We start from the raw sequence: 27,305 nt of genomic DNA, 5'->3' as shown, positions 1-27,305 counted from the left end.
AAGTTTCCGTCACTTCCGACAGATAGCATAGCTGCAGAACAGTTTCAAAATGGCGTCTGTAGATGATGTACGTTACAAGCAATGTGCCGTCATTGAATGTCTCACTGCAGAGAAAGAAACTGTGGTGAATATTCACGAACGTTTGTGCGGAGTCTATGGACCATATGCTGTCGACAGAAGTACAGTTAGTCGCTGAATACGGAGGGTGAGGTCATCAGAAGGCGGTTCGGCGGAGCTCCACGATTTACAGAGGTCGGGGAGACCATCCACGGCTGTCACACCTGATGTGTTGCTGCGAGCTGATGTTGTCAATCGCCATTAAAGGATGCCATTTGTGGAAGACATTTTGAGGACGATGAGGAGGTGATTCACACAGTGAAGCACTGGCCCCGCCATCAGGACAGTAATTGGCAGCGACAGGGCATACACGCCGTGGTTTCGCTCTGGTGAAAGGTCATACAACGGGACTGAGAGTTCGTGGGAAAATACGGTGTGTAGATGAAACACCATTCTTTGGTGTGTGTAATTCTCACTATGTTCAGTGAAGAATTGTTGAAGAAAAAAGTGCGGTGCACTATTTTCTGGGCAACGCTCTTACAAAGAGCGTAGAACATAAATCTTTCAATCCATTAATAGCTCTCACCATCCGTTTTGCTTGATGATAGCCTCTGATACGTCGGAGAAAACACCACGAGACGGTGCTTTGCCGAGAAAGATCATACTTTGGTTCTGTAGCTGCCTCCACTGCTGAAAGAAAGCTTCTAAGTTTGGTCCACAGTTTCTCAGCTGCGAGACATGAGTCGAAACAAGGCCCCTGGAGTAGACAACATTCCATTAGAACTACTTACAGCCTCGGGAAAGCCAGTCACAGGCGAAATACCCTCAGACTTCAAGAAGAATATAATAATTCCAATCCCAAAGAAAGCAGGTGTTGATAGATGTGAAAATGACCGAACTATCAGTTTAATAAGTCACAGCTTCAAATTACCAACGCGAATTCTTTACAGACGAATGAAAAAACTGGTAGAAGCCGACCTTGGGGAAGATCAGTTTGGATTCTGTAGAAATATACTGACCCTACGACTTATTTTAGAAGCTAGATTAAGATAAGGCAAACCTAAGTTTCTAGTATTTGTAGACTTAGAGAAAGCTTTTGACAATGTTGACTGGAACACTCTCTTTCAAATTCTGAAAGTGGCAGGGGTAAAATACAGGGAGCGAAAGGCTATTTACAATTTGTACGGAAACCAGATGGCAGTCATAAGAGTCGAGGGACATGAAAGGGAAGCAGTGGTTGGGAAAGGAGTGAGACAGGGTTGTAGCCTCTCCCCAATGTAATTCAATCTGTATATTGAGCAAGCAGTGAAGGAAACAAAAGAAAAATTCGGAGTAGGTATTAAAATCCATGGAGAAGAAATAAAAACTTTGATGACATTCGCCGATGACATTGTAATTCTGTCAGAGACAGCAAAGGACTTGGAAGAACAGTTGAACGGAATGGACAGTGTCTTGAAAGAAGGATATAAGATGAACATCAACATAAGCAAAACGAGGATATTGAAATGTAGTCGAATTAAGTCGGGTGATGCTGAGGAAATTCGATTAGGAAATGAGACACTGAAAGCAGTAAATGAGTTTTGCTATTTGGGGAGCATAATAACTATGGATGGTCGAAGTAGAGAGGATATAAAATGTAGACTGGCAATGGCAAGGAAAGCGTTTCTGAAGAAGAGAAATTTGTTAACATCGAGTATAGATTTAAGTGTCATGATGTCGTTTCTGAAAGTATTTGTATGGAGTGTGGCCATGTATGGAAGTGAAACATTGACGATACATAGTTTGGACAAGAAGAGAATAGAAGCTTTTGAAATGTGGTGCTACAGAAGAATGCTGAAGATTAGATGGGTAGACCACATAACTTATGAGGAGGTATTGAATAGGATTGGGGAGAAGAGAAGTTTGTGGCACAACTTGACTAGAAAAAGGATCGGTTGGTAGGACATGTTCCGAGGCAACAAGAGATCACGAATTTAGCTTTGGAGGGCAGCGTGGAAGGTAAAAATCGTAGATGGAGACCAAGAGATGAATACACTAAGCAGATTCAGAAGGATGTAGGTTGCAGTAGGTACTGGGAGATGAAGAAGCTTGCACAGGATAGAGTAGCATGGAGAGCTGCATCAAACCAGTCTTAGGACTGAAGAGCACAACAACTACAACAACAACAGGATACCTCAAGAAAAATTGTGTAATATCTTTAAAAAAGCACCATATGAGAGCCACTGTAATGTCCACTATGGAAAATGTGGCTGGACTTTGTGCGTCCAGTTAAACTGAAATTGTTATAAATATTATGAAACTTTTTTCCTCTGAGTATGCAGATAGCTTATAGCTGTCAATAACGAAAGATGTGGTTTATAAGGCGCTTGTTCGCCCGATTCTTGAGTATTGTTTCATGTATATGGGATCCCTATCAGGTAGGACTGATAGAGGAGATAGAGAAGATCCTACGAAGAGCTGCGCATTTCGTCACGGGATCGTTCAGCTGGCGAGAGAGCGCTACGAAGATGCTAAACAAACTCGACCGGCAGACGTTACAAGAGTGGGGTTGTGCAACACGGAGAGATTTACTACCGAAATTTCGGGACAGCACTTTTCTGGAGGAGTCGGTCAACATATTACTTCCCTCCACATACATCAGCGCCGTTCCGGACTGAAGCGCCTAGATCCGCTCGGCCACAGTGGCTGGCTCAAATTCCGAGATCACCATGTCGTTACCTTTCGACAGGATAATGTAAGACTGGACACTGACAGTGCTGTCTGACCTACCGGGATACAGACTTTACTCGATTGTCACACTGGCTGGCCCATTCTCCAGATCTCTCATGCAGTGAAAACTCCAATCGCCGGCCACTACGAATGATGAGCTGTAGCACAGAACAGAGGTAGAAGCTTTATGTACTAAATTTCACACGCTGTGCACTCCCAAGCCAGTTTCGCTTCAACATACACTTTTCTCTACCTTTTGTTATATTTTGAAAGCTATCACTTCTAACATTCTGCGTGGTGCCTGTTTGTTCTACAGTATATCGTGTCTCCCTACCACTTTCGCGCAACGACGCTCTAAGCGTGTTTTTTAGGGAATTGTCTAGTTTGAACCTGGGACCTGTTGCTTTTAAGGAGACGCCAGACCACACATGACATGTAGAGTTCAGAAGAGTTCAGTGACTCTAGCGATGATATATCCAAACACTTAATGATTTCAGCGCCAGCTCCACTGCACTCCCTGTAAAAGAACCTTAATACTAACTAAATGTAGTGGAAGGGGTTCAAGGATTTCCTATTTTTAGTTAGCTGGTAAAATAACGTCGAAAAAGCAGTTAAGTTTACCACTGGAAATTTTATTCTGCTCACAAAACATTGTTTATAAGTTGCACTATTGATAAAAGGAAATGTTTTAATACAGGATGATGAAAACCAACTGCGTTCAACAAAAATGTGAACGAATATTCCCTGAGTGGGTTTCCAAGTTCTACAATGGTTGGAAGGATGACATATGCCATATCACATCTATAATCTAGGTTTAAATTAAGTTTCACAAAAGAGAAAAGTATCAAAATGGTCTACAGTGACCCTCAATTATCTTTAATTACTTATCTAACTTGTCGTAAATTACAGTGGCTGATGTGGCTTCTCAATAACTATATAACAGAAAAATCATCGCGTTTCAGATTTTTACTTCAAGTGGCAAATGTGAACACCAAGCAACTTTCTCCTAACTTCTCCTTACTACAATTTACCGAAGTTTGTTTAAAAAAACTATCTGGCTGTTTTTTCATCTGACCAATCAGGGTCTCAATGTTAACCTTAAGCTCCACCTACAGAAATTCTGTCTATCCAATGAGAAACGTTATACTTTTCGTGGTGGGGCAATGTTTTTAAAGTTTGCAACGTAACAGACACGAAAAAGTCTCACGCTAAAACTTGCAGCTGGTGTGGTTCTTTTAGTGTTATCGTAAGATCTATACTGTTCTTGTGGAGGGCTCTATCTTTTAATATGGACCGGGGGGTGGTCCTAGCGGTTAGCAGGTGACGTGGATGTCCGTCCCTTATCGTAGGGCCTAACTTAACACGATTCTGCTCTCAGCACCTGTTCTCGTTTTTCCCCTCGGAACTGCGTCGGTCTCACGGTGGGAAGGTACGACATGCATTTAGGCCTTCTGTGTTAGTCTGTGGTATTCCATTTGCTCACTCGTTACTCGTATTACTTTGGTTAATTTAATGTCACGATTTATTCGGAGCTATGTGACATTCTACTGGATTTGCTTATCATGTCAGGGTTTTCATGGAAGGTGTTGGATTTTCCTGACACCTTACACACTTTCCTCGAATGAGACAATTGCTGCGTTGGAATGGAAACTTTTACCCCATGAAAACGTTGACAGATCATTACTCCAATACTTCGATTCCCGTGCACTTTGTTGATTAAAATTTCATCCCTATGCGAGCTTATTTTCAGTATTTTCCGTACACAAAGATACGATGCCTATAGATGAAGAATGGTATGAGTATGTGATGGCTGTTGGGTGTGTCCAATGTAACAGGAAGTGTTCAAGTGGAGATCGCAACGCAGTGTGCCCAGAAGACACGCACGAGAACACCGAGAAAGTAAAAATGCTATTAGCGACACAGGAGAATCATGATGACAAATCGCGCAAACAGGTGTCTATAATTCAATGACTTAGCCACAAGTGGTGACGATACGGACCTGGGATAAACGGGTGGCAAGAAGAGTAGACACGAGCCCTTCCAGAAGGACAACACCACGGAGATCATAGGATGACTCGACTAACTTTGACGAATAGTCGGGTGACGTCTGAACATAGGCTATAGCCACCACGGACCCCAGGGAAAACATTGTTCTATGATTGTGTGTTGTGCATTAAACCAGGACCTAGAAGTTACAGAGAGGCTTCGTCCTGCCGTAGCCCTCAGTGGTTCACAACCCCACAACAGGCCACAGCAGTCCACCCATCCCACCGCCGCCCACACCGAACCCACGGTTATTGTGCGCATCGGCCCCTGTGGACCCCTTCTCTCCCCCACCCCCACCTCCCTTTAGGAACGTCTCAAACTAGACGAGTGTAACCTCAAATATTTGCGAGGTAAAGTAATTATGGTGTACGCGTACGTGGAGACAGTGTTTGTGCAGCAATCGCCGACACAGTGTAACTGAGTCAGAATAAGGGGAACCAGCCCGCATTCGGCGAAGTTGTTGGAAAATCGCCTTAAAAACCATCCACAGGCTGGCCGGCACACCGGACCTCGACACTAATCCGCCGGCCGGATTCGTACCGGGGACCGGCACGCCTTCCCGCTCGGGAAGCAGCGCGTTAGAACTCGCGGGTAGCCGAGCGGGCTTGTTCTGTGGTACTTCTACGCAATTAATTACACAAGAAATTCACCCTCGCTAAAGTTATCAATATGAACCATTCTCTGTAGTTTTTCGATTTTGTTCCGCATATCCACATTTCTTAAGACACTGAAGTGCATCACAGCGTATCACGAATTAGAATTTCTTCTCGTTCTTTTCGCGTTTGGAGGTCTGGAAGAATGTCTTCTTAAATGCTTCTGTGCTATAATTAAGTCAAATTTTGTCTTTGCAGAGCACTGGGTAGCGATATGTAAGGGGCTGCAGTATATTTCTAGATTTCTCACTTAGAACTGGCTTCTGAAACTTATGAGTACTTTCGGGAGAAATTTGAGTAACATTTCCGGTTCTCGGAGCCATGAGATGCAGTCTCACGCTTCACTTCTTAGTTTAGGAAAAAATGTTTGCTGACAGGAAATCAATAACAACACGAAAAATAAAAAATGTAGCGTAATGATATTTCGGGAATACATTAGTCTAGGTACCATATTTACGTGATTAACATTGCAAGATCACAGGTTAATGTAAGCGCTACATAAGCCATTGCAAAAATGAAGTGCTAGTACATTAATAACTGGTGTAACGGCCAGAATGTTGAAGGTAAACATGCAAACGTGCATGCATTGTGTTGTGCAGATGTCCTATGTCAGTTTGTGTGATGGAGTTCCATGGCAGGTGCACTTGGTCGCTCAATACAGGGACGGTTAATGCTGTTTGTGGATGATGCTTCAGTTGTCGTCCGACGATGTCCAAATGTGCTCGATAGATCTCGCTATCGACAGTTCGACACTCTGTAGAGCATGTTCGGTTGCAAAAGCGGTACGTGGTCGAGCGTTATCCTGTTTGAAAATACCTCATGGAATGCTGCTCTCCCTAATGCATCCCAGACATCCTCCATGGGATTAAAATCGGGAGAGCGAGCAGGCAACGCCATGTGTGCAATATCTTCCGTTTCCAAGAAAACATCAGCCAGCTATGAAGTCGAGCATTAACGTCAAACAATACGAAGTCTGAGCCTACAGCACCACACAACAACCGTACAAGAGATCCCAAGATCTCGTCATAATACCTGACAGCAGTTAAGGTTGCCGATTCACACTTACAATTTCGTGAAGACGGGTTCGAGTGGTAAACATAACCCTACCCACATCATTGGGGATCCTCCTTGATATTGGTCTCTTTCCACAATTTTTGGGTTCCGGAATAGTGTGTGACGTTCTCTCCAGACGCGAATCCATCGAGAATCACTCTCCAGACTAAATAGGGATGCATCTGTGAAAACAACTGTGCGACCGTCCAGGTAGCATGTTGATGACTCCACTCTGGACGTTCCCTCCTGTGAAGATGCGCCAGGGATAGATATATAGCAGGTCTCCGACAGTAAAGGCCAGTCTGCCGAAGCCTTCTGCACACCGTTTGCCTCGATACAACACGTCCAGCGGATGCTGCGAGCTCACATACCAATTGCCGTGCAGTACTAAGGCGATGCTGTCTTGCCCTTGCAGCCAAATAACTGTCCTTCAAATGGCTCTAAGCACTATGGGACTTAACATCTGAGGTCATCACTCCCCTAGACTTAGAAATACTTAAACCTACCTAACCTAAGGACAACACACACATCCATGCCCGAGGCAGGATTCGAACCTGCAACTGTATCAGCAGAGCGGTTCCGGACTTAAGCGCCTTGAACCGCTCGGCCGCAGCGGCTGGCGCAACGATCCTCTGTTGGAAAGTCACACTTGGCAGGCCCTGTCCTGGTCTTCAGCTTACAGTTCCGGTCTCTATAAAGTGTTGTTCAAATCCGAGAAACAACAGAAAGATACACATTAAGCCATCGGACCACATCAGTATGCGACTATCCTACGGTCCTCCACCGCAAAGAGTCTGCTGGGCGTCTTCTCTGTGCCATACTGCACAGTGTGTGACTGTACACAGCAATGTGGATTTGAGGCTACCCAGCAAACCGTATCTCGTTTCATAGGCGCCTTAACTCCAGCATTGGCATGGTTGTCCGCTGACCGGAATGCCGTCTTCTGTGCAGTCTTAACAGACATCCGGTTGACAGTTTGTGTGATTATATCGTGAATTAGACACAGGACGGGGAAATATCGGTTTGTTGTTTTAATTTTTGACGCCAGTGTACTTTAAGTCATTGCGCGTGGGATAACCAGTAGAGTGCTTCTGCTGTCATACGAAATCTCACCCCAGACCATAACTCTAGGTGTAGGTCCAGTGTGCCTAGCGGGCAGACAGGCTGATTGCAGGCCTCAACTGCTCTCCTTCTAACCAATAAACGGACATCACTGGCACCGAGGCAGAACCAGCTTTCATCAGAAAACACAACCACCATCCTGCCACCACCCCCCTCCCCCAATGAGCTCTCGCTTGGCGCCACTGAAGTCGCAAATCCCGTTACAGGACGTCTGGCTCGGAGCTGTCCTTGAAGTAACGAAGAGTTAGTTCGGTCACTGTGGTGACAACTGGTGCTCGGATTGCTGTTGCATATACAGTACGTTGTGACAGATACATACGCCGAAGACATTCTCGCGACCACCGCTGCCATCAATCATGTACAGTGACTACATTTCTGCCAAGTCCTTCTGCAATATCGCGGAATGTCCATCCACTTTTCGTAGCCCTATTACACGGCCTCGTTCAAAGTCAATGAGGTGGTGATAATGTCGCCTTTGTCGCCTTAAAGACATTCTTGACTAACATCGACGTCCAATCTCAAAGGTAACTAAAGCTCACGACGCTTACAGCGCTTACACAGATGGCGCGAAATCTGAACAGACATCATCTTCCAGATGTAGAAACACGTCCAAGACGTCGGTTTTTTTTTTTTTTTTTTTTTTTTTTTTTTTTTTTTTTTACGTCAGAGGATTAGCTGACGTGTCACTCCAGAGAGAGTAACAACAGATGGTAAAGTGCGTACAACTTTCTTGAGAAACTAAGCGAACTTAGTAGTCGCATAAATGACTGGCTGCTATGACAGATGGAGGGCACGAAAAGTAATACTTTCATTTATTAATCTTTGTTCAAGTGTAATTCCGATCTCATTGGTAATTATAGGGGAAAAATAGCAGGCACTCCGTCTTCAAGCCACGAGTGGCCTACCGGGACTATCTGACCTCCGTGTCATCCTCGGTGGAGGATGTGGATAGGAAGGGCGTGGTGTCAGCACCCCGCTCTACCGGTCGTAAGATGGTATTCTGGACCGAAGCCGCTACAGTTCGGTCGAGTAACTCCTCAGTTGGCATCACGAGGCTGAGTGCACCCCGAAAAACGGCAACAGCGCATGGCGGCCTGGATGGTCACCCATCCAAGTGCCGACCACGCCCGACAGAGCTTAACTTCGGTGATTTCACTGGAGCCGGTGTAGCCACTGCGCCGAGGCCGTTGCCAATTATAGGGGAAATCTCTCAATAATAAGCTATCGTCCACTGAGTCTAAATTTCGTGCAGAAACGCGTTTTCGTCTTTGCGAATGAAATTGTGGTAGTTGGTGTCTATCTTGAAACGTATCCCAACTGAGGTTTTTCAGCATTTCTGCGAAGCTCTTCCGTAAATCAGACAAACCTGGAACCAACCACTCGATCTATCCTTATATGTATATGCTCAATGATTTGTGTCCTATGTTGTGCGGGTTCCACACACTTGATCAGGAAGGGTCAATCGAACGTTTTGTACTCACTAATGAGCAGAAATCTTGATACAAGTTAGCTAGCCAAGAGCTGGGAGCGGTAAGGTCCCAGGCCACAAAGAACGTAGCGCTTCATCCAGAAGAGAGAAATGTATTTAACGAAACTAATATTATGAATTCCCTTTAACACGTAAAATTTGACAAACGCAAATGAATGCAGTGGTGTATGGAACGATGTTACTGGGGAAAGGATTGGTATCAGACAGTATTTTCGGACGAATCGAGGTCCTGTTTGTTCGAAAATGATGGCCGACGTTTGGTTCGCAGCAGACAGGGGCGCGGCATCACAGTGACTGCATTCGCACAAAGTCATACAGCGCCAACTCAACGCCTTATGGAGTGGGGTGCCACTGGGTACAACCACAAAGCACTGTTAGTGCGTGTCGATGGCAGCGTAACCAATGTGACCTAGGTGAATGACATCCTACAACCCGTAGCCATACCCTTTCTCCACAACATTCCAGACGATATTTTTCAACAATACAATGCACGACCACATGTTGTTGCGCGATCACGTGCCTTCTTGGTGCCACAAGATGTCAGCCTTTTGCATTGTCCTACCAGATCACCAGACTTGTTGCCAATCGAGAGCGGTGAGATATGGCGGAACGAAGGGTGCAGCGCTGTGACTCAACGTCAATCACCACAGACGAACTTTGGAACCAGGTGGATGCAACATGGATGACTATATCACAGGGCTTCATTCGAGCCTTACACTCGTCGATGCCACCAAGCATGGAACGAGTTATCACGGCCCATGGCTGACCCTTTCTTTAGTAGGCAACATGACACATACTGAACTAAGGCTACTGAAATACTGATCATTTCTGCAGAACACACTAACGTACATGTCGTGTGAATATAAAAGTCCTATCACTATTTGTTTAAAGTATTCTGTTTTTTTTTTCTGAACATGAGTAATTATTTATATGTCACGTCATCAGCTGTAAAACGTATGACGTTACTGTTAATGCTCTCTTTTCCATATTTCATTGTGTCTGAGCTTCTTTTCTGCGCGTGGGGTAATCTAGAGTAACTCGGTATAAGGTTTATGATAACCCTGTTCAAATTAAGGTATGTGAACTCGAAGCATAACATTTTCGAAACATACTGCGGCAACAATGTTGTAAGTCTACGTGTAGACAGAACAATGTAACTGTAGTGCAAGCAGATACTCTCCCCATGTTTGCGTTTTAACAACAAATGTAAGGCAGGCATTTCTGCGAAACGATAGGACAAGTAGAGCGCTAAGTATTCGGGATTTCCACACTTTCGTTTTCACCGTTCGATCGTAATTGGCCGTTCCCATTTGCAACAGCCCCGTGTCGCTGCTGCAGGTATTTGATGAATTTAGCTGATCTGAGTAAACTGTTGGGAATGGCGCAACCTAAGCGGATAGACTGGTATCCCCCGAACGAGTTTCCACTGCTTTGCACTCGTTTTCTTGCTGCAGCGTCTCTTAAAGCGCGCCGGATTTATAATCTCAGCGCTTCTAACAATTTTCAAACAATGCGTACGTTCACGTTTTTTGTCAGTGGCGGGATTTGAAACTTCGAATATCTGCTGTATAAAGTTACACCGGTATTTAGAACAAGCGAGGTTAAGGCGTGGTTAAGACACGGGATGAAAGGATGATGTTTCAAATTTATGTACAACAGTTCTGATTTAAAGTTTGAGAGGTATCACTAGATCAGTCACCCTGCGGAACGATATCTGCAACAGCACGGATCAGATTTTCTCGTCGTCATAGCCTCGTTATTCACAAGCAGTCGAAACCCGAACTTCTTTCAGAAGAAGGTAATACTACGTCACTTGAAAAAGTAAACTTATATAGCTCCAACAGCAAACTTGTTCTCGTGTTGTGACCGCACCAATATACACTCCTGGAAATTGAAATAAAAACACCGTGAATTCATTGTACCAGGAAGGGGAAACTTTATTGACACATTCCTGGGGTCAGATACATCACATGATCACACAGACAGAACCACAGGCACATAGACACAGGCAACAGAGCATGCACAATGTCGGCACTAGTACAGTGTATATCCACCTTTCGCAGCAATGCAGGGTGCTATTCTCCCATGGAGACGATCGTAGAGATGCTGGATGTAGTCCTGTGGAACGGCTTGCCATGCCATTTCCACCTGGCGCCTCAGTTGGACCAGCGTTCGTGCTGGACGTGCAGACCGCGTGAGACGACGCTTCATCCAGTCCCAAACATGCTCAATGGGGGACAGATCCGGAGATCTTGCTGGCCAGGGTAGTTGACTTACACCTTCTAGAGCACGTTGGGTGGCACGGGATACATGCGGATGTGCATTGTCCTGTTGGAACAGCAAGTTCCCTTGCCGGTCTAGGAATGGTAGAACGATGGGTTCGATGACGGTTTGGATGTACCGTGCACTATTCAGTGTCCCCTCGACGATCACCAGATGTGTACGGCCAGTGTAGGAGATCGCTCCCCACACCATGATGCTGGGTGTTGGCCCTGTGTGCCTCGGTCGTATGCAGTCCTGATTGTGGCGCTCACCTCCACGGCGCCAAACACGCATACGACCATCATTGGCACCAAGGCAGAAGCGACTCTCATCGCTGAAGACGACACGTCTCCATTCGTCCCTCCACTCACGCCTGTCGCGACACCACTGGAGGCGGGCTGCACGATGTTGGGGCGTGAGCGGAAGACGGCCTAACGGTGTGCGGGACCGTAGCCCAGCTTCATGGAGACGGTTGCGAATGGTCCTCGCCGATACCCCAGGAGCAACAGTGTCCCTAATTTGCTGGGAAGTGGCGGTGCGGTCCCCTACGGCACTGCGTAGGATCCTACGGTCTTGGCGTGCATCCGTGCGTCGCTGCGGTCCGGTCCCAGGTCAACGGGCACGTGCAACTTCCGCCGACCACTGCCGACAACATCGATGTACTGTGGAGACCTCACGCCCCACGTGTTGAGCAATTCGGCGGTACGTCTACCCGGCCTCCCGCATGCCCACTATACGCCGTCGCTCAAAGTCCGTCAACTGCACATACGGTTCACGTCCACGCTGTCGCGGCATGCTACCAGTGTTAAAGACTGCGATGGAGCTCCGTATGCCACGGCAAACTGGCTGGCACTGACGGCGGCGGTGCACAAATGCTGCGCAGCTAGCGCCATTCGACGGCCAACACCGCGGTTCCTGGTGTGTCCGCTGTGCCGTGCGTGTGATCATTGCTTGTACAGCCCTCTCGCAGTGTCCGGAGCAAGTATGGTGGGTCTGACACACCGGTGTCAATGTGTTCTTTTTTCTCTTTCCAGAAGTGTAGTAAAGGAGTACGTCCTTCGCAGAGACGCCAAGGGAAGAAATACGTGGAAAAGATTCATTAAAAGAAGAGACGGGATGGTGGGACACCTGTTAAGACATACGACAATAACTTACATGGTACTAGAGTCGTAAAGGGGATAAAAAACCTTTATGGGAAGACAGAGACTGGAATATAGCGAACAAATAATCCAGAGGTCGTTGGGTGTTTGCGCCACATGAAACCTGCCATGAGTAATTTAAAGGAAATGAAGAAAAGTTAGCTTGAAGCGTCTCTTCAATGACTAGTTCTTCTTTAGGAATCATCTCTCAATTCGGCGTAATCGGTCTGAGGAGTTGAAGAAAAACTAAATCTGGAGAGTGCTGTTGCTACCAATAGTTTTTACTATGACGTCACCGAGAAGAGGCTGCACTGAGACTCTTGCCGTTAAAAAAGTATGGTTTTTTTCCATCAGTCATATCGCTGTGCCGTCTTTCATCCCTTTGTGTCCTCTATCGATCTCTGCGCTTCTGGAGCGCCGTTGAGTATGTGGCCCTCAAGCTGTCTCTCTTTTCAGCAAATTTTCTCTCTATCTTTTGTTATATAGCGTGTAATTGGTGTAAGTACAGATACTTTTACATGTGTTATCTTAATACTGACAGTTTCCTTTACTATTTTGTTTTCGTTTGATTTGATTTTGAACTGGCATGGTAGTAACCTTGCTGTCTTTCAGCTTTGAGTGACTTTGCGGTGCGAGAGAAACTAACTATATCTGCCTGAGAGAATACAACCTGAATTTGGCCCTGTTTTATGATATTTCTAAAAAGGTAAAAACTTATTAAATCCTGAACTTCACTGTTAATATCTGTAACTAAATAAAGTGTGTTAATGATGTGACTAATAATGCTGTTCTTGAAACGGTCCCTGTGCGTTGATAATTTTCGAAGCAAACTGAACCTGAAATGAAAATATCTTACGTCTTAGTGGGCTTAGGTACGTGGTGGTTGCAGCTCTCAGTGCGTTAGCTGCAAATTTCTAACAACAGTTTCTGAGAGCTTAGTGCAATGCTCCAAACAAGTAACCTGTTGTATACTCATCATTGAGTGAGACGTTCTTTAGATAAAACTGACTTAGATCGGAGATATGGACAATGCTCTTAAGTGAAATATTTCCTTAACGCGCGGTTTTTAAATTATCTGCTATATTATTACTTGTACGAAATTCGTGTTACAACACCATTATCATTGCCAAAGGGCAACATTAATAAGAAACTCTTACTCTCACAAAATTCAGACAAATAATTAATAAACATAAAAAATACCTTACTGTGAAAATTACAAAATCTTTAATGAAAAATCTAAAGCTCCCTGATATGGATGTGTCATTCAACAATGAATCCTAACTATGCACGATTGCAGTGTCACTAAATAAATTTTTTTATCTTCATTCCTCTTCGCACATCCTTACATCTCATCTCATTCTAAATCTCTAATCAAATCCTTGTTCTCTGTTTCATAATATCAAAACAAAAATCATTTTACTTCAACATAGATGCACTTAACTTTAGGTCAACATTATCATGAGTGCTCCGCTTGGCGTCTTTCTCACTACCACGCAAACGATAGAACTCCTGCACTCCTCGCTGAAAAAGAGAAAAAGAGAGAGGGAGATAGAGAGAGAGCGAGAGAGCGAGAGAGAGAGAGAGAGAGAGAGAGAGAGAGAGATCTCCCGGCGACAGGCTTACTCTGAACAAGGATCGCGTGCGAATAAAAAGTGATTCAAAATTGTCACTTAGCGTTTGAGACATCCAAAATATGTATAAATTCCAGAAATGCAAATAAACTCCCAATAGACCTGTTTCAATGCGTGCACACATTGGCGTGTTTGTTGTTTTTTCTCTGCGTCGAAAAATCTTCCCACAAAATTTCTGCCCCGGATGTTTCTGCCCAGATGTACTGCACTACTAAACGGACTACGCCTCTCGATATAGACTAACCATTTTGTGACCATGTGTCTACCAACACCTGATCTGCTCCCAGGGGAAAACAAGCATTAATGGCTTGCTCTTGCCACATGTACTTGGAGGTAGTAACGAAGCTAAAAACATATGACACATAATGGCTATAATTACTATTCTGCAGACGACGTTAATGTTGATGTAATGTTGTTTAGTACACCGACCGCAGTCACGAACCGTGTATTTTTAAAGTTATCACCTTCCTCGGATTAGATGCTATCATGAAATAATTACATTGTCAGAACTTTATTAAATTGACACTCTTGTATTTCCTTGCATGTTCGATATATTGATAGCAATTTCACCCATATACGAGCTTATATTCAGTAAGTGACACTTCGATGCCTATACATGAAGAATGGTGTGAGTACATGATGACTATTAGGCATTTGTAATGTTACTGCAACTTTACAAGTGGAAATCGCAACATAGCGCACCCAGATGACATGGAAGAGCAATTTAACGCCGTTTTAGAACTTTAAGCCAGGTAAAAATGACATAAGCGACATACGAGTAATGACTGCTGCCACTTTTTCCAAAGTTTCTGCCACTGATGGTAACATTTCTGGAACTCATATTCTGTAATATCTTCCAAGACCCTCGTCACAGCTTTTTGGACATGTTGTGTTGTTTCAAAATGGTGTCCCTTGACCACCGTTTGACTCTTGGAAATAGAAAAAAACGTCGCACGGAGCGATATCTGGTGAATAAGGTGGATGTGGTAGTACTGAAATTTGTTTTGAGGTTAAAAATTGCTGTACTGACGGAGCAGTATGGGATGGCCCTATTTGCATAAATTTTTCTCATACTAAGATCTTCAGTTATTATTAAACGAATCGTTTCTCGATTGATGTTCAGTTCTTCTGCAATCATTTTCATGGCTACTCTTCGATCAGATCGTACGAGTTCACACATCCTGGCCAAGTTGACATCCGTCCGTGAGGTTGATGGCCGTCCACTGCACTTTTCATTTTCAACATTCGTTCGCTTTCATTAAACATTTTATGCCAACAAAAAACTTGAACTCTTGACATAACCTCCTCTCCAAATGCCTTCTGAAACTTACCGTAAGCTGTCTTCACATTTTCACCCAATTTAACGCAAAAAGAAATGGCATACCGTTGCGCAATATTAGGCGGTTCCATTTCCGTGACGAGAGACACAAACATGTGTTAACTTATTTCACCACAAGTCACGACTGAACAGTTGCATCGATGTGCCACTTAGACTACAAGTAGCTTATAGACCAAGGTCAAAGATATTGTGCCTACACAAGCCTGCAGGGTTGCCACATCTTGCAAAGAAAATCAGTCTCATTACCTTGTTGTCGCGCCTCGTTGGAGAATCATGCCGATAAATAGCACAAACAGGTGTCCATGGCGCAGTGACTGAATCACAAGTGGTGACAAGATGGACCTAGGACAAACTCATGCCAAGAAGAGCAGGTACGATCTCTTCCACAAGGACTGCACAACTAAGTGTCATGGGATTTTTCGACTACCTGTCATGAATAGACGGATGAAATTCAACGTCACCAAGAATCGTCGGGAGAAGATTGCTAGATTTCGGGCTGCTATGCATCATTTACCTTTGACATTGTACCACAAAAACAGAGAGGTACTAGGTGTATAGTCAGAGTAAACTGGGATATTGTGTGGCTTCTTGCGGTGTTCAGCGATGACTGGATGGTGGCTGCTGGCAAGAATGGGAAACCTGTTTTCATATAGTTTGTGATAATCGTACTAAAAGGGATATTTCAGCAGGAAATTGTTAAATATCACTGGAACACTGAAGTTCACACAGCAAACGCAACTGAGGAATGTGTGGATTCCTCCTTATTTGTCGCCCATAGGGCATGTCTGGGACGCCCTGCAAAGGTGTATACTGTCAGATGCGGATCCAAGGATCGATCCGGGAGGGGGGCGGCTTCACAGCTCTTCACTGTATCCCCCCCTCCCCACAATATATACTCTGTCTGGTGGAAAGTACGTGGACACCTTTTTTTTTCTTTTTTTCTTTTCTTTTTGAGAGTCAGTCTTCTGACCGGTCTGATGCGTCCCACCATGAATTCCCCTCCCGTGCCAACCATTTCATCTCAGAGTAGCAATTGCAACATACGTCCTCAACTATTTTTTGGATGTCTTCCAGTCTCTGTCTTCCTCTGCAGTTTTTTCCTTTGCAGCTCCCTCTGGTGGTAAGCTTCTATGGGACCAAACTGCTGAGGTCACCGGTCCCTCCCTCTGGTACTATGGAAGCTAGTCCCCGATGTCTTAGCACGTGTTCTATTGTTCTGTTCCTCCTTCTTGTCAGTGTTTTCAAAATTTCCTTTCCTCGCCTATTCTGCGGAGAACCCACTCATCCCTTATCTTATCAATCCATCTAATTTTCAACATTTTTTTGGAGCACCACATTTCAAGTGCTTCGTTTCTCTTCTGTTCTGGTTTCCCCACAGTCCATGTCTCACTGTCGTACAGTGAGCTGTGCTCCAGACGTACATTCTCAGAAATTTCTCCAAATTAAGGACTATGTTTGATATTGGTATACTTCTCTTGGCCAGGAATGCCCATTTTGCCAGTGCTACTCTGCTTTTGATGTTCTCCTCATTTCGTCCATCGTGGGTTAGTTTGCTGCCTACGTTGCAGAAGTCCATAAATTCATCTACTTCGTTATCACCAACTACGATGTTAAGTTCCTCGCTGTTCTCATTTCTGATACTTCTCATGACCTTTGTCTTTCTTCGATTTGCTCTAAATCCATATTCTGTATTCATTAGGATTTTCATTCCTGCCAACAGGTCCTGTAACTCTTCTTCACTTACACTGAGGAAAGAAATGTCATCAGCGAATCTTAAAACTGATATCCTTTCACTTTGAATTTTAGCCCCCCTCTTGAAGCTTTCTTTCAATTCCATCCTTGCTTCTCCGACGTATAGATTCAGCAGCAGGAACGGAAGACTACATCGGTCTCTTACACCCTTTTTAACCCTCTCGTGCGATGCGTGAGACTGGTCAAATTGGGTTTGAAGTTGTGCAGAGACTATCATGTACTTCCTTTCTGCTTGATGCTTGATGTTACACATCTGTTGACTCCTCTCTTACAATCTCTGGTGGCGTTCATGTCAATCAGTGGTGCGGACAAAGCGCACCAAGGTAATTTCGTCATCAGACCGCTGCGAGTGGCACTCCAGGTAACATTGTTGCATTCATTATCGTCATATTATTGCAGTTTTTTGGAAGAGAATCACAAAGAGAATATGTGTAAGTCCCAATAACAGATGTTATCTTAGCCTACAACACCTGTATGGTTGGTATTGATCTGATGAACAAACTATCATCACTATACTAATACCACATAAAATCAAGGAGGTGATATTTATACATCTTCTGGCACACAATTGCAGTTGCCGTAGTCAACAGTTGGCTGAAATACCGTAAGGACTGCAACTTTCTTCGAGAACGACACGTTCCATTGAGCAAGTTCCAAGCAAAAATTGTGGGTGGACTGGTACTGCCAGAGAAAGCCAAATCAAAGCGATGACGTCCAAATAAAGATGACATGTCAAAAAAGAAGAGAGCTGCGAGAACAGTTCTGCCAGTTGTAGACTGCCAAAAGGACAAGTATGATCATTGGCCTATATGGAAGTAAAGAAGAGGACGATGTAAGATATGTGTGAAGACGGTAACATATAAGTAGTGTGAAAAACGTGATGCATTTTTGTGCTTAAATAAAGATAGAAATTCTCTCAGAAGATTTCGTACATAAAAACTGACATATAGATTTGGCTAATAATTTCAGATGCTTTTTTCTATTTTATTGTGGAAAGGTATTAACAATTTTGCATAACGTACTCTTAAGTGAATCAGCTGCTGTTTTACAGCAAAAAACAACCAGGCTGTGAGATATACATGGTGACTGCTGTTGCATGTTAATAATGCCATTTACTTCATACTATATGTAATAATTATAAATAAGTGCATTTAAAAGTAAGCTAGTATTAATATATCCATTTTCCAAAACAGAATATTCCATAAAAATAAGACTTAAGGCGGTTTTGGAACTAGAACCTTTAAATTAAATTATAATCCTAAGAAAATGTTCTACTATTCAGTATTTTATGGTCTCTGTCGCCCGTTATGACAAACGTGTCACATTAAAATTTTAGGTTGGAAAATTTGAAAAGAGTTAGAATCGCGCATGAAATAGTGAAAAGAAGCAATAATAAGAGGTTTTGGTGAAATAAAAATTTTTATGACTATGGGGAATGGTGTTGGTAATTATGAGGTTAATCTGTGCACTCCGTTCTTGGTCGTCCACCCTTATTATTCCCTCTTGGCTCTTGTACATATTGTACATTACTCGTCTCTCTTTATAGCTTACCGCTACTTGTATTTTTCTCAGGATTTAGAACGTCTTACACTGCCGAACGGTTTTTCCAGGTCGACAAATTCGACGAAAATGTCTTGCTTTTTCTTCAGTCCTGCTTCCATTATCACTCGCAACGTCAGAACCGCCTCTCTGGTGCCTTCACCTTCCCTTCAGCCAAACTGATTGTCATGTAACAGACCCTCAGTTTTCTTTTATATTTTTCAGTACATTATTGTTGTCAGCAACTTGGATGCAAGAACTGTTAAGCTGATTGTGCGATAATTTTTCCGAAAGTCTGGCTCTATATAGCCAGTCTAAAACATTCTACACACCAACGTGAGTAATAGTTTTACTGCCACGTCCTCCAATGATTTTGTAAATTCCGATGGGATATTATGTATTCCTTCTGCCTTCTTTGATTTTAAGTATTCCATAGCTCTTCTAAATTCTGATTCTAATACTGGAACCCCTATATTCTGATACTGGAATCCCTATATCTTCCCTATCGACCCCTGTATCTTCTTCTGTCACGTCATCAGGTAAGTCCTCCCCCTCAAAGAGGCAACCAATGTACCTTTTCACAACATATCCACACCCTCCTGTGCATTTAACTATGGAATTTCCATTTCACTCTTAATATTAACGCCCTTGTTTTTAATTTCAACGAAGGATTGCTTTGACTTTTCTATAAGCTGAGTCAGTGCATCCAAAAAAACATTTCTTTTGCAATTTCTTTGCATTTTTATGTAAATATGTAGCCTCAGCATATCGCCTTAGCATTACAGCACTTACTATTTGGTTCATTCGTAGATGACTTGTGTTTCTGTATTCCCCAGTTTCCTTCTTCGCAGTTACCATCCTTTTACCTACGTTTTTCTCTCCAACTTCTGTTTGCCATTTTTAGAGTTGAAACTTCTTAATTTAATAATTTTTTTTATTTAAACTGCAATAACTGAGATGGCGAAACTTCTTACTTTAATTCTGAAACTGCTGAGTGAAACTGAATGCAAGTGAACTTGCTTAAACTGCTGAGTGAAACTGAACGTACTGTCTCTTTGCTTATCCTTACCATTTCATATCTGACCTACAGAATAATTACTGATAAATACAACTCAAACGCAATCTGACTGCTCAAATAATTAACACAAAAGAATGGCCCTGAATTAGAAGAAATCCTTACAATACATTTCATAAGACACTTACCTCACAGAAACTCTTCATTACACGAACTACAGCGATACACCAAGCACCAATACAGCCAGCTAAATGGAAGATTCTAACTACTGTAGGCTCTTTGTTGCAAAGCAAACAATGTATTTAGCAAAATTTTCCTTAATAATGTGACACCCAGTTCAAAAAATTATATAATCGCCCGTGATATCCAGCTCCAAAAATTGTATAATCACCAACAAAATTAAATTTGCATGACGGACACACTTCCAGACCGTCCGCACGCGCTAACACTTCAGACCTTTAACCTCCATTACTGCTAACTATAAAATTCCAACCTCCATCACTGCTGGCTATTCACCTCCAACTGCCATCACTGCTGGCTGTTCACCTACAACTGAGAGTCCGACCAGCCACAGAGTCTCTTACAGAGGGCACACAGCGCTGTCAGTTATTAATGCAGTCTGTCGCGCTGACAACATACACACACATAAACAGGCAACTCACAGTGTGTCAATTCCCTTTCATCTGAACTGCCTACTGAACTGTTCATTATCGCCGTATCTGTAGTGTCAGAGAACTTCAGGCGTAACTCTTCATTTCTTATACTTACGAATGCCAATTCTTTGCACACTGATTCTTCCTTCCCTTAAGCTTCAGCCTATTCTTCGTCGTTACCAAACTGTGATCCGAATGTGTATGTGTCCCTGGGTGAGCCTTATAATCTAATATCTGATTTCGGAATCTCTGCCTGACCGTGACGTAATACAACTGAAAGGTTCCTGTTATCTTCCAGCTTTTTCCAAGCATAATTCCTCCGCTTGCGATTCTTGAACCAGGGAACTTGTGGCAGTATTCAGTTAGTCTTTCTCCTCTCTCATTTCTACATTCCCACTACCAAGCCTTTATTCTCCCATAACCCTTTCTGCTGCTCCTTCCTCTACAACGGCATTCCAGTCCTCCATGGGTATTAGATTTTCATCTCCCTTTAGGAACTAAATTACCCGTTCAATAACCTCGTAAACTTTCTCTGTCTCTTTATCTTCCACTTGCGATGACAGCTTGTATGCCTGAACTATCGTTGTCGGTGTCCGTTTGCTGTCGATTCTGATGGGAACAAGCCTATCAACGAACAATTCACAGCAATCACTCTCTACCCTACTTTCTTATTCATAACGAATCCAACTTTCGTTATACCATTTTCTACTGATACTAATATTACCCTATACTCGTCTGACCAGAAATCCTTGTCTTCTTTCCGTTTCACTTCACTGACACCCACTTAGTATTTCCCTTTTCAGATTTTCTGTTTTCTGTATCATGTTCAAATTTCTGCCGGAATTCCACGCCCTGATTTGTAGAACATTACCATTTTCTCAGTTATTTAGTTTTTTTCTCATGACCACCATCCCTTTGGCAGCCAACTCTCCGAGAACCGATTGGGGGCTAACACGGAATATTTTGCTAACAGAGAGGTCACATAACACTTTTTCAAATATAAACCACATGTCCTGTGGATACGCATTATGTGTTTTTAATGCAGTGGTTTCTATTGCCTTCTGCATCTTTTTACTATTTATAATTGCTGATTCTTCCGTCTTTTAGGGGCAGTTCCATCCCAAGGGCAAGAGACTGCCCTGAAACTCAGTCTGCTTCTGCGTCCTCTCTTTAAGAAAGCCGTTGGCAGAATGCCGGAAGTCTTCGGCCACCACTGCTGATGATTTTTATCCATAATTGAAGAAGTGTCGTGGTTTGAACAGAGGACGTTTTGATTACTAATCGAAGATGCTACTCCAGACCGCGGGTGCTACCTGTTACGGAATGTCTCTCCCATTACCTCTATGACAGCTTTGCTAGAGATACTTGTACGTCCAGTGAGGCATCTGATGTCTGTGTAGGAATGGCAATCCATTCTAAGGAGCTAGAACCGGAAGAGTTAGCGTTGATAGACGCTGGAGTCTGGAGCGAAGTCGTGTTTGTTATGATTCTCGTCGTCCGTTGTTATGATGACAGCTGGCCAATGCTAAATGGAAACATATATTGCAGGTTTGGCAGTGCAGTCGGTAAGGAGCTAGATGCATAGCCTGTATCTGCAATGACTGAAATAATTAGTAGTCGTTGGTAAAAAATAATACATATTGTACTTGTGTTACAGGCTTCTTCGTATGCTGCATACGAACATGTATCTAGAGAGGCATTACTTATGCCATACTAGACTAAGCGCCTTGTTAGAGGTTGCTTCCTATCAGCTGAAGGCTATGCTTACATTCATAGTTAACGTCCCGAGCAAGAGTGGACGAGATCTCGCTAGATACTTGTCACAAGCCGCGCAGCGGCGCTAGCCGCGCTAGTCGCGACTCGCGGGTCCAGCGATATCTATTACGGACCGCGGTCGATAACTGCAACCTCTAACAAGTGTGGTATCGAACGTTGATACCACAGTGTTCTAGCTCATCCATTGTGTTCAGGTCTTGACTTCGGGTAGACCAGTCCTTTTCAGGAATTTTATACTCCCCAAGCCATTTCCTCCCAAATGTTACGTGATGACAGGGTCATTATGCAGATACGTGTAGCAGCTGTCTTGGAACTATATCTCTACTACACACAACCGTAAAATGTGTTCACATCCTTCCGCATCTATCTCACCACGAAAAACGCCCCCATGTCGTTATCCAACTCCTCCATATTTCACTGTTGGCATTATGCATGACAGCAGGCATCGTTCTCCAAGACATTCGCCGAACCTAACTCGTTCGCGAAACACAAACCATTTCGTCGGATCGCCAAAGGGCAGTGCATGATTCATCACACCAAATCACTCGCTTCCAGCCATCCACTGTCCAGTGGCGTTGGACTCTACATCACCTCAACCGTCGCTCAGCACTGACTGCAGAAATGTATGGCTTGTACGAGCTGCTCGACCGTTGCACCCCAGTCTTGTTACCTCCAAAAGCATAGTTGTTGTGGTAGCTGGACTGTAGGTTTTAATACAAATTTAATATTTTCTTTGAATTAGTGTTTAGTACAGCACTTTCGCCTTTTTTGGAAAGGAGGGGGAGGGGATAAGGCATGACTACCATGATACCCACCCGCTCCCCATCCTGTTACTTTCACACCAGTATCCATCCAGCAGTCATCATGAGGTTACACTGCACGTAATACAGGCATTACAAGATAGTTCTCAAGATGACATTCGTGTTCGTGAGGGCCACATCTCATACTGATGTAGACGAAGGACATGAATTCGAAATGTAACGAAAGTTTAATTATTTAATTCACGTCCTGTGATGATCATCCCAGAGTTTGATAAATATCAAGACCATGGACACGGCCTCGTGTGGTGTTGCAGGCACGGCGAGGACTGGCAGGCGTTTCGCAGCAGGGTGCAGCAGCCGATGCTGCAGCCCAGGACTGCGCGGCTCTACGTGGCGCCCATACAGCAGGCCGCGGAGGACCTGGTCCGCAGGTGAGTCTCTGCTCTGTCCAACACTCGTACAAGTGGAACCACGTCCAAGTTACGCCCGGGACACGCTGCGGCTTCTCCGCATGTAAGGCCTGTCTGTAAATACATATAAACGCAAGCCTGATAACATCCAGTTTCATCGTTACTGGTCAATTTCAGGAGCCCGTAAAAGCAAGTAAATAACACAGTCTAAAACAAAAAATAGAAAAAGAACAGCACCGCGAAGCGGTTAGGCAAATTGGTCACAAATAGATATTATACAGGTATGACAGAAAAAGGAAGAATTGTAAACTTTCGCGGCCGATCGATGAATGTGTAGTGCTGCAGCGCAATTTCACCGCGTAGCTGGCAAGGCTGGTAAACATCGGCCACGTCGATACCAGGGCATAAGGTCTTTTCGAATTTCATTTCTCGGATACAGTTGGACAGAAACCTGTAAGACGGTGCGTGAACTTTATATGAAGGGCTTATTTCAATAGTGGTACAAGTCCATTAACTCCACTTTTCTGTCTATAATGCTTCTGAAATTAATGAGTCAAACAAACAGAAAGAAAGATTCATCTCTTGCAAGAAGCCATATGCTTGTATATTGCTGGTATCTCAACCACAGGTGTTTCAGCCCTCATTTAACTTTAGGACTTTGTATCTCAATATGAACAAAAAATGGACTTGTACCACTATTGAAATATGCCATTCATATGCAGATAGCATTTTAGAGAGGACGTGAAGTTGGTCTCAAGGAAGCCAGCCAGCTGGAGTAATTGTCGAAACGCTAGTCATTTTGAATAGGAAGCGATGCCACTATTCACCGATGTTGGCAGAAAATGGTGAACCTGGACGGTACACTGCGTCAAGAAGGAAGGGGTGACATAGAGAGACGACAGAATCTGAGGACTGGACAACCCTCAGAGAGAGACACTCAGAGCCTTGCATTCATCATCACCACCCCACGTGCTTCCTCGACGAAAGGACCATTACTAGGGGTTTCACGGAAAGGGGGTTGCACTAATGAATTACCTTCGAACTGAGCTGCGACGATTTCATAGCAGCTGCTATCCGTGGCATCCCTACAGCACTGCGGTCCCTTGACGATATTCTACGCACCGTTTTGTTGCCCTTCAAAGCAATCCATTCTGAGCTTTTTCAGCAAGATAACGCCCGGCCGCACCCAGCGAGAGTTTTTCCTGCTAGTCTTCGTGATTGCAAGGCCCTACTTTGGCCAGTAGAGACACCGTATCTCTCCTAAACTGATAATGTTTGGAGCATTATGGAGAGGCTCTCCAACCAGCTCAGGGTTCTGGCGATCTAATCCAGTTGTACAGAATTTAGTATGGTATTCTTCAAGAGGACATCCAATAACACTAACAGTCAATGACAAGCCGAATAACAAATTTCGTAAGTGCCAAAAGTGGACCAACGAGTTATTGACTTGCTTCTCTTGAATAAATCAACCAATTTTTCTGAAATTGTAATAATTTGTTTGTCATGTGCATCACATCTATCAATTTCCGTCCCATTCGGATAATTCCTTCATTATTAATCTAATGTAATCTAAACTCCATAGCACTAGCAGTAAAGAGCTGCAAATTGCTGCTTACCTTTCCCGTCAGATGATCTATGTATTCATATTCTCTGTTCTACAGTCAGTGCCTCAGTTTCTAATTCTGTGAGCATCAGCTGATTTATTCGACTACATTCCTTTACCATAGTTGTTGTTTATGTTGATTTCATCGTATAAGCTGTTTTCGAGAAGCTATCCATTCTCTTCAGCTACTCTTGCAAATCATTTGCCGTATCTGACAGAATTGCGGTGTCGCTGTCAAGACTCAAAGCGTTTACTTCTTCCCGTGATCTTTGGTATGCTTTCCAAATATCTCTTCGTTTTCTGTACTGCTTACTCAACTTGAATAGCGTGAGAGGCTACAATCCTGTGTCGCTCCTTTCTCAACCACAGTGTTCCTTTCATACACTTAGAATCTTGTAACTGCTTATATCTTGATTATATTCTTATAACTCGTTATAACTTAAATTTTTGAGGAATTACGTGAAGATAAAAACGGGAGTTTACGAATTCATTGGAGGCATTGTGTTGTGAGAGTCAGTGAGAAAGGATCGCATACTCTCTAAGTGTACGCACAATGACGTTTTTTGAGCCGTGGATCGCGAAATGTGATACAAATGGTAATGTTGGAGATAGAAGTAACTGTGTACCGCACTTGAAGACATATTCAGCTACTTGTGAAGGAGCATAGTTGTGTGTCAATTAAAAAGAAGGCGCTACCTGTTTCAGCCACCGTTACTTAGACGGGCAGATGCATAGTTGCTCACTTTGAATTGTCAGATGAGTATCCAGTATACTACCTTCATTGCTAATCACTTTAGATGATTAGGCACCAATTAGCTTCATGTAGAGGCATCAGTTCAAATGGTTCGAATAGCTCTGAGCACTATGGGACTTAACTTCTGAGGTCATCAGTCCCCTAGAACTTAGAACTACTTAAACCTAACTAACCTAAGGACATCACACACATCCATGCCCGAGGCAGGATTTGAACCTGCGACCATAGCGGTCGCAAGGTTCCAGACTGTAGCGCCTAGAACCGCTCGGCCACTCCGACCGACGTAGCGGCATCAGTCTAGCAGCAAATAGACCTTAGTGTAAATGTAAACTTTTTACTCTTGATTGTCACCAATGAAAGAAGCACTTATCTTTCCCATTGGAGGATGAACACCTGTCGAAGGCTGAGAACACGAAATAGGTTGAGCGGCTCCACCGCAAGCGGCCATGTGATCACTGGCGAAGAAAATGGGGGAATTATAAGGATGGCGATATGGCCCGACCATAGAGCAGGCAGAAGTCAGTTCTGTTTGGGCAGCCATCTCCAGCAGATGATCGTCAGCTACGATAAGTCATCGTCCTCTCACCGCAAATGCCGCGGGACTCTGATTATGACATTATTCCGTTGGACTCCACCGAATTCGTCGCTCGCCATGCTATATGGCAACAAGACATCGAATGACAACAGCGATGGAAACATTTCCTCCGGGTTTCTATGCGACTGTGGTCTGATCGCTTTATCAAGTGTCCTGAGCACATTCAGTGATATCGCTGAACTTGTGAACTTTAAGCGTCAGGTGCTGCGACCTCGTGTATTTTACTAAGCTCTTTAAATTTATCGAATGCAAAGATCAGGTGGTTTCAGTTGTATTATTGTTCGATGGCCAGTAAATAATGTTACTGTATAAGTATTTATTTACTACTGTGGGCCACACTAAATGGTGAGGTATCTGTCTCATATGTGCAAGACATATACAATGTCAGTGACAATAAATATTACGTGTGTAGAGCATTATCTAGATCTAGCCAGTTCGTAAAGACGAAGTAGCAATTCTTAAGCTGTTCTAAAAACAATAAAAACAACTGGACCTATTGAAAAAAAAAAAGAGTAGCAAAGCAAGAGCTGCTCTTACATCAGTAACAACAACAACAGCAATTGCAGTAGCAGTTACTCCACTTGACAAACAGGTGTTGTAGCGCTCCGGTGTCCCTTCCTGGCGCATACGATACTGGACGGATTTTCTGCAGTTTTGGAGTTTATATACAGCACCGCTGCACCATCATCTCGCGGCTTGCGGACGCTTTGCAAACGCCGCTTGTTGCTGGGACTTTCCATGGTGCGGACCGGAAGTGTTTCTGGTGATACTACCAGGGGCAAGACATAATAATACTTTCACTGCGCGATAGAAATAGCAAGTTGCACAGGTCAAACCAGACCTCAAGACAGGAAGTGGGAGTAATACGGTGAACTACAGACCCATAGCACCAACGACACCTTGCAATAGAATTTTGCAACATACGTAGTAATTGATGGGAAATCATC

At 43.7% G+C, this 27,305-nt stretch overlaps 1 protein-coding gene across 1 annotated transcript in view; it reads left to right on the top strand.

Moving 5' to 3' along the window:
• LOC126281248 (probable cytochrome P450 301a1, mitochondrial) overlaps window positions 1-27,305 on the top strand; it is a 232,663-nt gene that overhangs the window by 97,372 nt on the left and 107,986 nt on the right. Inside the window, exon 4 of the mRNA XM_049980042.1 lies at window positions 23,311-23,427. Within this exon, the coding sequence (XP_049835999.1) occupies window positions 23,311-23,427 (117 nt within the window). The remainder of the gene's footprint in view (window positions 1-23,310; window positions 23,428-27,305) is intronic.

The sequence above is a fragment of the Schistocerca gregaria genome, chromosome 7 (assembly GCF_023897955.1).
Source record: "Schistocerca gregaria isolate iqSchGreg1 chromosome 7, iqSchGreg1.2, whole genome shotgun sequence".
Taxonomy (NCBI): domain Eukaryota; kingdom Metazoa; phylum Arthropoda; class Insecta; order Orthoptera; family Acrididae; genus Schistocerca; species Schistocerca gregaria.
The sequence above is the reverse complement of the archived record's forward strand: the minus strand, read 5'-3'. Positions and strand labels throughout refer to the sequence as shown.